Genomic DNA, 15,798 nt, shown 5'->3' with positions numbered 1-15,798 from the left:
ATGGAAAACCACTCCAATGTCTCTGTCAAGAAAACACCAGGGAAGCTAGGTGGCACAGTGGATAAAGCACCGGTCCTGGATTCAGGAGTACCTGAGATCAAATCCAGCCTCGGACACTTGACACTTACTAGCTGTGTGACCCTGGGCAAGTCACTTAATCCCCATTGCCCCGCAAAAAAAAAAAGAAAAAAAAAAAGAAAACACCGAATGGGGCCACGAAGGGTCAGACACGACTGAAAAAACGACTGAACAACAAAATTCATAACCTCATTTTACAACTGAGGAAATCAAGGCTCAGAATCACAGAACTAACAGAGATCAGAGGTGGGATTTGAGTCTACTTCTTCACTGGCTATCCACAATGCCTAACACACTCATAGGTGCCTTCAGGAATGGGCGACCAGCTCTGAATAAAGTAAACCTTTCTAAGATGCAAGGCCAGGCAGCTATGTAGCACAGTGAATAAAGCACCAGCCCTGGATTCAGGAGGACCTGAGTTCAAATCTGACCTCAGACACTTGACACTTACTAGCTGTGTGACCCTGGGCAAGTCACTTAACCCTCACTGCCCTGCCAAAAAAAGAAAAATAAGATGCAAGGCCTCATCACCATCATTAGCACCTTCTCCATCTTGACCCTTTGGTGAACCAGTTTAAATCTGACATAATCCTCTGCTCTTGAATCTGTTTACCTCTGGTCCTTACAGGGAAACTCCTTCGCCCAAGGGACCCACACCTTAGGTCACCAGCCTCCTCTTTTTCTACTCGCTAGTCTACTGACCAGAGCTGGAGGAAGTTACTGACCAGAACTGACTGGTACCATTATACATTTTTTTTTTTTGGTGAGGTAATTGGGGTTAAGTGACTTGCCTAGAGTCACACAGCTAGTAAGTCTTAAGTGTCTGAGGCCGGATTTGAACTCAGGTCCTCCTGAATCCAGGGCTGGTGCTTTATCCACTGTGCCACCTAGCTGCCCCACCATTATAAATTAATGTTAATTAATCCTATCTGGCTGCCAGGCAATCCTTATACTCTTTCTTCTTTGAGTATCCCCTTCTCTAGAGAAGCTGTTCCAGACCTTCTCTTCTCTCCTCCAACCTCCCACAGCACCCCTCATACATGAAGCCATCAGCTGTGAGCTCCCTCCCCTCCTTTTACCACCCCGACATCATCTTCTATTCTCACCACCTTCACTCCAGTCTTTGATAGAGTGACTCCTTGGTCCTGTCCTCTGTTCTTCTCCAGGAGATTACTCCCACAATCATTCCCTGCTCTGACCTCAAATTTCACCATACCCCCCAGCCGCTTCTCTGCTGCCTACAAATATACACCTAAGTGTCCCCTCAGACCTTAAAAAGACCCTCAATCTTATCATCTCTTGCCTTTTTTTTTTTTTCAGGGCAATGAGGGTTAAGTGACTCGCCCAGAGTCACACAGCTAGTGTCAAGTGTCTGAGACCACATTTGAACTCAGGTCCTTCTGACTCCAGGGCCAGTGATCTATCCACTGTACCACCTAGCTGCCCTAATCTCTTGCCTTTCTCAAACTCCTTGAAAAAGCTTCACTCTCGCCACTTCTACTTTCTTCTAAACCCTTTGCGACCTGGCTTCCAACCTCATCACTCAGCTGAAGCGGCTTTGTCTCAAGTCACCAATGACCTTTTCCAAAAAGTAAAGGAATTATGAACTTGATGTACAAGTACAACCACGTCCATACACAAAGAGCAGGAAAAATCAATTTCCATGTGAAACTGGATCTGGCTGTTCCCCCTGCCTAGAACTCTCTCCCTCTCTCTCCATGTCTGTGTTTTAGCTTCCCTGACTCCTTACAGGTCTTAGCTAGAGTCCCTTCTGGAAGACGCCTTTCCCAGTCCTCCTGAATCGTGGTGCCTTCCTCCAGTTTCTCCTGTCTTTATCTTGTCTGTACATTGTTTCCTCTATTAGACTGCTTTTTTGCCTTTTTCCCCATCCCCAGCACTTAGCACAATGCCTGCTCCGTAGAAAGAAGATGCATAATAATTGCTAAGTGACTGACTGATGGAATCTCAATTATTCATACTTTGCTTTTTTCCCCATGTATGTCACAAATTTAACATGGTTAACACCAATGCTTGCCCATATCTGTCTTTTTTTTTTTTTTAGTGAGGCAATGGGGGTTAAGTGACTTGCCCAGGGTCACACAGCTAGTAAGTATCATGTGTCTGAGGTGGGATTTGAACTCAGGTCCTCCTGAATCCAGGGCCGGTGCTCTATCCACTGCGCCACCTAGCCGCCCCCCATATCTGTCTTTTCTTAACTACATTTGGCTCTCTTCTGTTTTATCTTATCATTGTTCCATTGACTTATTACTACTTCCTCCCTCTCCAGAAGTCCTCTTCCCCCACCCCATCCCAAAATAAATTCCTTCCCTTGTAACTCCCAAGCATAACCAAATAAACCAGATCCAATCATTAACCATGTCTGAAACTGTATGTCTCCCTACACCCGCTGTAGTACATCACCTCTCAGTCAAAAGGAAAGGGCATGTTTCATCTTTGGTCAGAGGAGTTAGCCCCTGTACCAGAGTTCTTAAATCTTTTTTTTTTTTTTTCAGGGCAAAGGGGGTTAAGTGACTTGCCCAGGGTCACACAGCTAGTAAGTGTCAAGTGTCTGAGGCCAGATTTGAACTCAGATACTCCTGAGTCCAGGGCCGGTGCTTTACCACTGCACCACCTAGCTGCCCTCAGTTCTTAAATCTTTCAAAGTCACTGACAATGTCAATTGTCAAACTGGGCTGCCTCTTCTCTTTTTTTTTGGTGGGGCAGTGAGGGTTAAGTGACTTACCCAGGGTCACACAACTAGTAAGTGTCAAGTGTCTGAGGCCGGATTTGAACTTGAGGCCTCTTCTCCTCAAATCCTCTCTGCAGCCTTTGCCACTGTTGACTTCCTTCTTCTCCTGGAGGATTTTTTTTTTCTCTGATTCTTTTTGGGGGGGGAGGGGGGCTCAGTTTGACACTGGTCTATCCAGGTTCTCTTAAATGTCTGACTGCTGGATTACTGATTATATCAGTGGTGTCAAACTCAAACAGAAATGTGAGTCATCCGTCCATACATGATGACCCCTGCAGGGGACTGACTTAGTTTTAAAATGTAATGCTACTGGGGAAGCTAGGTGGTGCAGGAGTCAGGAGGACCTGAGTTCAAATCTTGCCTCTGACATTTACTAGCTGTGTGACCCCAGGCAAGTCACTTGTTTTGTTTTTTTGTTTTTGTTTGGCAGGGCAATGAGGGTTAAGTGACTTACCCAGCTAGTGTCAAGTGTCTAAGGCTGCATTTGAACTCAGGTCCTCCTGAATTCAGGGCCAGTGCTTTATCCACTGTGCCACCTAGCTGCCCCCCACCCCGGGCAAGTCACTTAACTTACCCTATTGCCTACATCCCCCCCAAAAAATGTAATGTTATCTGTATTTTGTTATATATATTTTTATTTTTGTTAAACATTTCTCAGTTCTCTTTGAATCTGGTTTGGTCACATTCTGGAGTGACACCTGGGATCTACAGCATCCCCTCTTCCCAAGTGTGGGTGCTCCCCTAGGCTTAGCCCTAAGCCCTCTTCTCTTCTGTCTCTACCCTCTTGGTGACCTCATCAGCTCTCAAGGGCTCAATTATTCTCTCTGTAGATGATTCCCTGATCTAGATATCTGGCCCAAGTAGCTCTCCTGAGCTCCGGCCTCCCATCTCAAATGGACTTTTGGACATGTTCCACAGGCATCTCAAAGTCGACATGTCCCAGACTAAGCTCCTTCTCTTTTCCTCCAAACCAGCTGTCCTCTGAACTGGACTTCCCTGGTCCAGGTGCCTTCAGCACCTGCCAGGCCACAGGTCAGAAGCTTCTCACGCTGATTAGAGATCTCTCTGTTTTGCTGTACTGGCAACTGACAATAAGATTCTCAAATTCTACCTTTGGTAAAATGTAAAAAAAACCCACCCATGTCTGTACCTTTATCACTTGCCTTCTCAATGAGGGGGGAGGGGAGGGAGTAAAGGAGAGAATTCAGAAATCAAAAAAAAATTTTTAATGAATCCTAAAGATTGTTTTTTAATGTAATCAAGGGAAAAATAAAATAGTAAATGCTAAAAAATGAGGAAAACTGCAAAAAGCTGTTTTTAACAGGAGGGGGAAAAGACAAACTAGATATAACAGAAGGAAAGGAAACAAGCATTTATTAAGTGCCTACTGCATGCTAAGCACTTTATAAATATTATCTCATTTGATCTACCCAACAACTTGGGGAAGCAGGTGTTATTGTTATCTATAGTTGAGGAAATTGTGACAGCAGGTAAGTGACTTGCCCAGTGTCACCCATCTAGTAAAATCTGAGTCAGGATTTGAATTCAGGTCCTCCTGACCCCTCTCCCAGCACTCTATCTACTCTCTGTACCACCCAGCTGCTTCTGTGAACACAGAAGCTCACAGTTCCAAAGTTTCATCTATAATCCCTTTTTTAAAAGTCTTTTGCACACTGAAAAACTGATTTTTGATGAGTTTGTAATAAAATGTTTTTAGGGGCAGCTAGATGGCACAGTGGTTAAGCACCGGCCCTGGATTCAGGAGTACCTGAGTTCAAATCCAGCCTCAGACACTTGACACTTACTAGCTGTGTGACCCTGGGCAAGTCACTTAACCCCCATTGCCTGAAAAAAAAAAAAAGAAAAAAAATGTTTTTAAAATGAAAATAAAATTGAATGCTATAGCAATGACACTAATACAATATCATTGAACATTTATAGCCTTCCGGGTTTGCAACTTTCGTATCAACTTACACACACACACACACACACACACACACACACACACACACACACACACACAATATCTCTCTTCTATCCATCTCCTTCCCTCCACTCATAAAGTCATCACCTCCTCTGCCCTGGACTATTATTGTAATAGCTTCTCAGTCCCCTTGTGTCTCCTCACTCCAATACTTCTTCATCTACTCAGCTGTCAAAGAGATTTTCCTCCAGTGTAAATCTGACCAGATCACTCCCCCATTCAATAAACACCAGTAGCTCCCTTCCATCTCCTTTCTCCATGCATTTGTATTAGATGTTTTGTTTTGGTTTTTATCTATACCTTCCCTCCTCCTCAGCACGTATTAGAATCCCGTGATCCCCTCAAGATTCAGCTCAAAGACCACCTTTTGCAGGAGACACTTCCTGGTCCTCCCAGCTCCTAGTGTCCTGCTGTATCTCTTGCCACTGGACCCAGATGGCTCTGGAGGGGAGAGCGAGGTTGGTGACCTTGCACAGCCCTGCCTCACTTGAATTCAATTCAGTGCAAGTCATGACATGACCTCCCGATGTCATGGTCTCCTTCCTAATTGAAGGACAAACAAGGACAACAATTTCCCAAACAACATTATCTTGTATCTTGTCTGTATAGGGTTAGAATGTAAGCCCTGAGGACAGGGGCTTCTTCTATTTTCCTTGCATCCTTAGTACATAGCATGGTGCCTGGCACATAGTAGGTGCTCAATAAAGGTTTGATCGCTTGACTAACAAGGAATAATGCTCTTTTTGCATAGTCCAGGCTGTTGTTTTTCTGTCTGGACACCAGGGTACAGAATTCTGGTGGGGAAATATCTCTACCCATGCAGATTCGAGTAGCTAAATAGCTTGCCCTAGGTAACTCAGTCTGTAGGCATCGAAGGTAGTATTGAACTCGGGTCTTCCTGATTCTGAGGCAGGCAGCCCTCCATTCACTACTAGAGACCAGGCTGTCTGTGTATGTGCCCTTAAAAGAGACTGCTCAGTGTAGAAGGGGTTTAGCTGAAGCTTATCCCATCCCACTCTTTTTTTCCTGTTTTTTGGGTTTTTTGGTGAGGCAGTTGGGGTTAAGTGACTTGCCCAGGGTCACACAGCTATTAAGTGTTAAGTGTCTGAGGCTGGATTTGAACTCAGATACTCCTGAATCCAGGGCCAGTGCTCTATCCACTGCGCCACCTAGCTGCCCCCCATCCCACTCTTAACACATAATGGGACAACCCCTAGACTTACTAGTCAAAAGACTTGAATGACGTTGACCGGGTTCAAATACCACCACAACCAAAGTCGGCTTCACTGTTATGACAAGGACCAAGGCATTAACTTTCCATAGGCCTCATCTGCAAAACTGGGATAAGAATACCTGTAGGTAGGGCAGCTAGGTGGCACAGTGGATAAACCAACCGGCCCTGGATTCAGGAGGACCTGAGTTCAAATCTGACCTCAGACACTTGACACTTACTAGCTGTGTGACTCTGGGCAAGTCATTTAACCCTCATTGCCCCACCAAAAAAATAAATAACTATATAATATCGTTCTTGTTCAGTCATTTTCAGTCATATCTGATTCTTTGTGACCCCATTTTTAGGGTTTTCCTGGCAAAGAGACTGGAGTGGTTTGCCATGTCCTTCTCCAGCTTGTCTGACAGATGAGGAAACTGAGGCAAACAGGGTTAAGTGACTTGCCCAGGGTTACACCGCTAGTAAATGTCTGAGGCCAGATTTGAACTCCAGGAAGATGGGTCTTTTCTTTCCACTGCAGCACCTATATACGCGCCATTTCTCAAGGTCATCAGAGGGTTCAAATTTTAATGTCAGAGATGAAAGACCTAGAGGCCTTTTTGGTACGGCATCCCCAACAAATGGCCAGCTACCCTATTCTCAAGCACCTCGGGGAAATCCAGCTCTTAGGGAGACACCCAGCCTGCTTTGGGACAGTCCCCTCCCCCTCAGTTCTTCCTCTCACTGGGCAGAAATCTGCCTGTGGCTGTGCCCTTGGGAGGCCATGCTTCAGAAATCCATCCACCCCTCCATGCACATATAGTCTCCCTCAGAGAATGTAATCTCCTTGAGGCCAGCCAAGCTCGTCTTTGTATCCGGGCCTGGCACAGAGGCCGTCTGGTCCAATCTCCTCAGGTTACAGTTGTGGAAACTGAGGCCCAGAGAGGTTAAGTGACTTGGCCAAAGTCACACAGGACAGAACAAGAGCCAGGATGTGAGATCAAGCCTTGTGCCTCCAAGCTCAGTGCCCTGAAGTCAGCACTCTTCCCACCTGCAAAGGATCATTACCACTTGAACAATCCCAAGAAATCCAACTCAGGAAGGATCATGGAGTTTGGGGGGGGGGGTTCCCATTTTTAGATGCCAAATGGGCTCCCTGGCTTCCAAAGCTGCCTGTGTCTGGGGCCCCACATGAGGGAGGCCGGCCTCCACCTCCCTAGTTATCCACATCGTCCCAAAGCCTTTGTTGGCATCTCCACGGTGGTGAGCTGTTTATGAAATGCCTCAGAGGCATCCCCTCGTTTACCCTCCCAACCACCCTGGGCCCCACAGTACAGATGGGGAAACTGAGGCTCAGAGAAATGAAGCCACTAAGGCCAAGGCCCCCAGCCGGCTCTTCAACGATCACAACATGCCAGGCGCTAAAGTTGGAGGAATGCAAAGAAAAGGAAAAAGCAGCGGGTGACCTCAGCAAGCTTACATTCTAACGAGGACAACAACACACAGACACAGATCTACATACACACATATGTTTTCTATATGGCTTTCTACACATGCCCATGTAGAGGTGTACAAGCATGTGTGTGGCGAATATACTCATACATGCATCTATGTATGGATATGTACACACCTATGAGAATACGAGCATGCAGATAACACATGCATATCTTCGCACACATTTATGAGTACGTGTATATGTGTGTACAGACATACATACACACACACACACACACACACACACACACACAGGAGACAGAAAGCCGCCTTTAAGAGCCGGTGTGTTGGACAGGGGGTGGGGATGTGCTTCCTGTTCGGACCCTTGAAGGAAGCTGGGCTCCTCTGAAGAGGAGCGTTAGCCCCAGGCTCTACCCCCTTTACCCACTGTCTCTGTCCTAACCACATGCTTGGTAGCTACCCCCAGGTAGCTGAGCCCTGCATGGCTAGGCCGCCGGCCGGCAGGGTGACAAAAAGAGGCCTATAGGACAAGTGACAAGTGAGCTAGCATCACAGGGAACAACACGACCTTGGCTCGGCTCTCCCTCTGGCAAATGCGGAACCAGGTGACTGGTGCTTCTTGCCCAGAGAAAAGATCTGCATGCTGAGGGGACACCTGCTCTAGGACGGGATGGGCAGAGGCTGGGGACTGGGAAGGGGCAAGAAGCTCCAGCCAACTCAATTGGCACCTAGTAACCATGGGGACAAAGACACTTTGGAAGGCAGTGTGATGCAGGGGGCTGCGCTTCACAAACCCCAAAGGGCTAGCTAGCAAAAAAATTGCTGTTTATTATTGTTGTTGTTATTACAGTGCTGGACTTAAAAGTAAAGACTCGGGTTCCACCTCCACCTCTAACATGTAGTAGTTGTGTGACCCTGAGCAAGTCACTTAACCTGTTTGCCTCAGTTTCCTTATCTATAAAATGAGGAGAAGCCCTCTAAGTTTCTTTCCAGCCTGAAATTTATGATCTTTTGACAAAATGAAAAAGTCTTTCAACCCAAGGGGTTTACATCATGAGGGTGCACAAAATGTGAAAAGTTAAGTCTACACGTGATAATTTGAGTTACAAAGCACTGGTGACTAAGGGGATCAGGGAAGGCTCTCCATGGTCAAAGCTAGGAGATTATAAGAGGTGGAGGTGATGGTACACATTCCAAGCATGGAGGCACAGCCTGGGCAAAGACATAGAGGCAAGAGATGAAGGGTCAAGTTTCCACCCTCTGGGAAGGGAAATTCAATTCAATGACCGGTTATTAAGTGGTGCTATAGAAAACTGAACAGTCCCTGTCCTCACAGGCAGGTATTGGGGAGGTGGGGAGGGGACAATAAAGAAAAGGCAGCTTGAGGGGCAGCTAGGTGATGCAGTGGATAAAGCACCGGCCCTGGATTCAGGAGTACCTGAGTTCAAATCTGGCCTCAGACACTTAACACTTACTAGCTGTGTGACCCTGGGCAAGTCACTTAACCCCAACTGCCTCACCAAAAAAAAAAAAAAGGCAGCTTATGGTCAGGAGCCATCCATCCATCTCCCCCAGAGGGCCAGTCTGGGACTTCTGGGCTCATTTCAGGGCAAGGGGCCTAACCAGGAAACGTCCATCAAAATGGCCACCTCAGCATCAGTAAGTGACCTTCTGCGGTTAAACCACAGGCCACAAAATCAGGAGCACAAGCCACCCTAGCTGAACTGGCCAGCCCCCCTCACCTAGCAGACCAGTGCCCTGGGGCCCATATGCCCCACCCCGGAAATTCCCCCAAAGACTCTGATGCTTCTGAAAGGTAAGTGATTTCTCTCTTCCAATGGAAAGTCCCCAAGCTTGAAATGGGGGAGGGGAAGTGGGGGGAGGTTCCAGCAGCCTGTGGAATTCTGCTTTCCTCCCAACCCCCCACCCTTGTCGCAGAGAATGAGCAGGCTTCCTCTTTCCCCTCTGTATTGGATAGAACTGGAAAAACAAAAACCCAGGGACATTGTGCAGCACCCTGGAGGCAGCCCACAGCCCAGAGGCTGTGGCAGCCAGAGGTCCCAAATGTGGCAAAAGTGAACACCAAAGATAAAACTGTGATTTAAAGAGTGAAAAAGGGGGCAGCCAGGTAGTGCAGTGGATAGAGCACCAGCCCTGGAATCAGGAGGACCTGAGTTCAAATCTGGCCTCAGACAGTTAACACTTACTAGGTGTGTGACCCTGGGCAAGACACTTAACCCTCACTGCCCCGCAAAAAACCAAAAAACAATAAAAATAAAAATAAAAACAAAGAGTGAAAGAACTTCCCTTGGTCATGCTTTCTGCCCACAGTGATCACAATAGCGATGCATTCGCAAGCCCCTTCCCTCACCCATCCAAAGAGACATCTCCCCTCCGAGATTCTGCCTGATTTACACGAGTCATCATTGTGCCCATGTTCCCAGCAGCCTTTCACCCAGAGAGTTCAGGGACCTCACAGTTAAGCAGGGAAAGTGAGGAGACTCTGTCTGACTTTGGTCAAAGCACAGGAGGTTAGCTTAGGAATGGAAAGTGACCTGCACAAGGTCACAGGGGCAGGGCCCTCCCCTTCTCACCTGAGCCTCCCTTCCCAGCAGGGGAAGCCTTCTTCCATACCCCAGGAGGTCCATCTGGCTCCACGGTCAGGTTTAAACTTGGTCACCCACCTAAGATCTACAAACCCAGACATTCAGGCTTCGTGGCTCATCATGTGGACTGAGAAACAAGGAAACCCCCAAAATGGGGTTCAAGTCCCATCTCTGGAACTTAACCATCTATGTGATTCTGGCCAAGGTGATCAACCTCTCTGAGGTCTAGTTACCTCATCAATGAAATGGGGATGATGCCTGTGTAGACCCACCTCACAGGGTTAGGGTGTCTGGATTTTGTTTTGTTTTTCCTTTAAAGAGACAGCATGAGCATGGGCCCTGGAGGCAGAAGACCTGAGTTCAAATCCTACCTCAGACACTTACTAGCTGTGTGACCCTGGGCAAGTCACTTGACCCTGTTTGCCTCAGTTTCCTCATCTGTAAAATGAGCTGGAGAAGGAAATGGCAAACCACTTTGGTATCTTTGTCAAGAAAACTCCAGGGGCAGCTAGATGGCGCAGTGGTTAAAGCACCGGTCCTGGATTCAGGAGTACCTGAGTTCAAATCTGACCTCAGACACTTGACACTTACTAGCTGTATGACCCTGGGCAAGTCACTTAACCCCAATTGCCTCACTAAAAAAAAAACAAACCTCCAAAAAAGGCCACGAAGAGTCAGGGGTGACTAAAAAAGGACTAAAACACACATGATCGACTTCGGTGCTTGGCAAATTTAAAAGCTCTAAGGATTCCTGGAATACAAGCTCTTTGAGGACAGGGCCTAGTTCAGCTTTTGTATCCCCAGTGACAGAGAGCATCCTTTGCCAACTGGTTCATGTTACACTGATTGTTACTAGCAAGATTAAGTTTTTATTAATTCTTCTGGGCTCTCCAGACCGCCAGCAGTCGAGAAGCTGGGTATAGTAGGAACGGAACCAGCTTTGGAACCAGGAAACCCAGGGATCTAGGCCCCAGATCCGCTGCTCGTGAGTCACGTAACTCTGGGCAAATCACTTAAGCTCTCTGAGCCTCAGTTTCCTCATCTGTAAATGAGGGGGCTGGAGTCAGAGGGTCAATTTCTGGGCCTCGGTTTCTTCCTCTGTAAAATGAGGTTAGGATAGATGATGCCTGAAGCCCCTCCCATCCCCAGAGCCAGTTAGCAGCATGGTCCCTTGGTCATTTCTTCATGGCCCAGAAGACCTTGGGAGGCCTCTAACCAAGGGTTCCATCTCTGCCCTCAGGCAAAATACCCCCCCAAAAGCCTGGGAAAACAACAATCCACCAGCATGTAAATGACTCCTCTGCAAGCTAAGCCTGCCAAGACTTGCTATCTAATTGCTGTTAATTGCATTGATTACACAGCTCAGAAGTGTCAGCCTCCACCCCCTCAGCCCAGGCAAGGGCAAAGGAAAAGCACAAACAACAACAACCCCCCAAACCCCAGCTCCCCCAACGCACACACCCCCCTCCCCAAACCTGCTCCCTTCCTTCTCCCCACTCCTCCTAGGGATCCCAAAGACACAGGAGAGGGGCAGCTAGGTGGTGCAGTGGATAGAGCACCGGCCCTGGAGTCAGGAGTACCTGAGTTCAAATCCGGCCTCAGACGTTTGACACTTATTAGCTGTGTGACCCTGGGCAAGTCACTTAACCCCAATTGCCTCACCAAAAAAAAAAAAAAATTTAAACCAAAGACACAGGAGGAGAAAGCCAAACTGAGCCTCAGGGGCTGCCCAACTTTTCTGATGGGCTGAGCCCGGAGGGACATCTCGGGAGAGTGCACCTCCATCCAATTCTTTTTTTGGAGGTGGTGAGGAGTGGAAGAGCTTAGGAATGGATCCCAGCAGGTAGACGGGGCTGCTATCTCAGTAAGTTTCTACATGTAGAGCTGAAAGGGACCTGGGAGACCATATAGTAAGGGCCAGAGAGGACTGACCTGGCCAGGGGTCACACAGGTAGTGCCAGGGCCAAAGGTCTGCCTGAGGTCCATGAAGTCAGGAAGAAGTAGGACCAGGATTTGAACCCAGTCTAATTTCAGCCCTCTTTCAATGACAACAGGAAGCCTCCCATTCTCCAAGAGAATCATAATACTTAGAGCTGAAAGAGCATCTAGACCGACCGTCCCCTCCTGAGGAAGAAACTGAGGCAAAAACCAGCAAGTGACCGGTCCAACGTCATCCCAGTGGGCAGAGATCACATCCAGGGCTTAGCCAGTCCCATACGCCATGATGCCTCTGCCCTAAACACTTCCAGAGACGAGGGGGGGAAAATGCAGGTATCCTCATGGTGGGGGTGGGGGTGGGGTTCTCCTTCACCTATCCCCTGCCTCCAATTCCAATCTCACTCCTTTGCACCCAAGTCCCCATTTCGCAGCCTCCCCAGCCTTGTCTGAAACCCAGCTTTGGATGCTTCGGGAAGCCAGCCTCGAGCCAGTCAACCAAAGATGGAAGCTTGGACAACAGATAGGAGCCAGAAGTCTAAGTTTCTGCCTTGGACCGGCAGAGGGAAGAAGGGCAGTGTGATTCCAGGCAGACCCCTGAGCAGAGAACAGGGCTCAGACAGATAAGGCCCCTTAAACTTTCCCTCCCCCACTAACCCTAAAAGATAAACAGACCCCTTGGCCCGATCCCTTGTCCCAACAGAGGCTGGGGTGGCTTGGTTCCCCACCCCCTGGTGGAGGCACACCCTCTAAATAACAGCCAAGGGCCTGGGCACCCAGGGAAGCCTTTATCACCAGCAGCTCTCAGCCAGAGGAAGAAGCAGGTGTATGGGGGGTAAGGGATGAGCTGACCCGTCCTTCTTTGGGAGGTCACCGGCCCGAGCCGACAGTTATCACCTGCAGTACCGGGGCACCCAGGCACAGATGGTCAGGCTGGGTGAGGATCTTTAAGGCTCTAAGAGAAACCAAAGGGGAAGCCTAGGGAGCAGCTAGGTGGAGAAGGGATAGGAGGTAGAAATGGGGTTGGGGGGTTAGGGATGGAACATGAGTTAGGGGATAGCCCATCAAGGATGGGGGGGAAGGTCACCCAGAAAAGAAACTACCTCTGAGGCTCCAGCTTGCCCTAGGGGGCACCCCGTCCCTCCCCAGTCGGGAGGTTTCTTTTCCCCTCTGGGACTTGAGCCCCTAGCCATGCCCCCCTCCCATCCCTATGGCCATCAACTTTCTCAAGCAGCCTGAGTGTGTGAGAAAGCTACACAGAGAAGGGGAAGGGGCGGGTGAGGGCAGAGCTGGTGGCAGGGAATGGGCTCCGCCTGCCAGGGATCCACGGGTGCGTTCCCACCAGTCCCTAGCGGCCAGAGGCGAGGGTCTCGGAGAAAAGGGACCACAACAAGGGGATGGGCCCAACCCTGGGCTCGCACGCAGAGAAGGCACGGGGCTTCCCACAGTCTGCCCCGGGACAGACCCAGGCCCCGGCCCTGGGAGAGCCCCGGAGTGGGGGCGGGGAGGGGGCTGGAATGCAAGCTCGGGGAAAGGGAAGGGGCATGTGGGAGGTGGGACGGCAGTGCACGCTCTGAACCCCCTCCCCCCGCCGGCCCCACCTGCAATTCCTGGAATTCCTCCTCCAGCTCGTGCCACTCGCGTTCGCATCGCTCGAGCTGCGCGAACATGGTGCAAGGCGGGCGGCGGCGGCGGCTCCTGCTGCAGCTCGAGCCCCCCTCTCCGCCGCACACCCCGCGCACCCCGCGCGAGCTCCTCCCGCCCACGCCCTCCTCCGGCACCAGCTGTTCCTGCGCGGCCCGGAGCCCCGCCCTCTCGTGACGTCACGCTCTCCCTGTCCCGTCCTCTCCGCACCGCCCGGGGCAGCGTGGAGCTAGTGCGCACGCGCATACTCTCTGACCTCCGGCTCCTCCGGGGCTCGCTCTTCTAAAAGCTCCCAGGACAAGGGAGGCGCGCTGGCTGACACCGATACCCTCATTTTCCACCCCGGTGCACTGCCCCTCGCCAGTCGGGCCAAGTCCTTTCCACCAGGAATGCTTCAGGCTGCAGTTTGAGCCCCAGTTCCACCCCCACCCCCACCTTGGTTTGCAGGCGTCCACCAGCTGTCTTGGCAGAGCCCGCCAAGGTCACTAGCCCGAGACCTACCCTAGGAAGACAAGCTAGGGGCCGCCTCGCCACCCTCCTACCCCAGCCAGAGGACAAAAACGCGAGCGTTTTGTTAGCATATTCTGGAGCTTTTCGCTCTCTAGAAGCGTAAAACAGCTCCGCACCCCAAGCCCGAGGCTTCTTTGTCCTGGAAGGGGGGAGGGGGAGAAGGCACCACCTTGCCTTTCCACCCGGATCTAGGATTACTCATGTGGGTGCATATCGGCGTGGCAGCTGTTGGTTTCAGTCCTCTTTGTGGAGGTTTTGGGTTCCCCTCCTGCCCCCACGTTTCTTTGTAATTTCAAAGCTGGAAAACACCTTAGAGGTCACCCAAAGGTAGAGTCATGCGTGAGATTTTAGAGCTAACGAAACTGTCAAGCCCAGCTCCAAGGGAAATCTGCTTCAGTCCACTCCCTCCCCCACCCCGCCCCATACACTCTAGGTCATCCTCCACCCTACTCCAAACTCCTGTGGCTCCCTCTCTAGGATAAGATGTTGAAAGGTGGCAATTTGCATGGCTAGAGAGGGGTTACCAGAGGAGGAAACTCCTACTAATGCAGGTCAGAACCCTCGGCTTCAGCATTGAGAGAAATGACTTGCTCAGGGACTTGTTGGCTCCAAGACCAGCTCTCTTATTTACTGGGACTGGCTGCCTAATTACTTCTAGGATTTTATATATGTGTGTGTGTGTATATATAATATTTATTTGATATCTATAAAATTCCTCTCCCCCAGTACTTAAGCATTTTAATAATAATAACCAAAAATAATAATACTTAGCATTTTTAAAGCACTTTAAGTTTTGCAAAACGCTTTACAAATGTTATCTCATTTTTATCCTCACAACAACCTTGGGAAATATGGTGCTCTTCTTAGTCCCGGTTTACAGATGGGGAAACCGGTAGCAGGTGACTTGCCCAAGGTCACGTAGCAAATAAGCATCCAAGGCTGGATTTGAATTCTGGTTGTCTTGATTCTAGGGCCAGCACTCATTCTATCCACTGGCTCACTTAGCTGACTCCTTCTTGCTTATCTAGTCTACTCAACATATTACTAGCCTCAGGAAACTACAATCCAGTCATGTTTTTCCCACTCTGAATTCGCATTGTCATGCCTCTCTGCACTGCTTGTCTCTCATGTCTGGAATGCCCTCTCTCCCTCCTTACCTCTGCCTCTTGAAAATCTCTGACTCCTTTAAAACTCAGATCAAGGGGGCAGCTAGGTGGTGCAGTGGATAAAGCACAGGCCCTGGAGTCAGAAGTACCTGAGTTCAAATCTAGCCTCAGACACTTAACACTTACTAGCTGTGTGACCTTAGGCAAGTCACTTAACCCCAATTGCCCTGCAAAAACAAACAAAGCTCATGAATAGTAAGCTTATAAACCAGACAATGTATTTAATTTCACACATATTTATCATATGTCCACTTCACACAAAGCACTTATGTTTGGTGCTGGGAATACAAAACTCAAAACTGGGGAGACAGACCCTACCCTCATAGGGCTTATATTTTACTGAGGGAAGAACATGACACATATACAAATAAATACAAAGTAATATCTTTTGGGGGGGGGTGCAATCAGGATTAAGTGACTTACTCAAGGCCACACAGCTAATAAGTGTCTGAGGTAAAATA

The 15,798-nt window shown here is 49.1% G+C and overlaps 1 protein-coding gene across 1 annotated transcript in view; it reads right to left on the bottom strand.

Annotated features, from left to right (window-relative positions):
• The window catches only part of TMEM120B (transmembrane protein 120B), a 42,853-nt gene extending 29,051 nt beyond the window's left edge, over positions 1-13,802 (bottom strand). The window contains exon 1 of the mRNA XM_043975739.1: positions 13,619-13,802. Coding sequence (XP_043831674.1) covers positions 13,619-13,687 — 69 coding nt within the window. The 5' untranslated portion in view covers positions 13,688-13,802. The remainder of the gene's footprint in view (positions 1-13,618) is intronic.
• Between the last annotated feature and the right edge of the window lie 1,996 nt (positions 13,803-15,798).

Source organism: Dromiciops gliroides, chromosome 1 (assembly GCF_019393635.1).
Source record: "Dromiciops gliroides isolate mDroGli1 chromosome 1, mDroGli1.pri, whole genome shotgun sequence".
Classification (NCBI taxonomy): Eukaryota; Metazoa; Chordata; class Mammalia; order Microbiotheria; family Microbiotheriidae; genus Dromiciops; species Dromiciops gliroides.
This window is presented reverse-complemented; position numbering and strand designations above follow the sequence as displayed.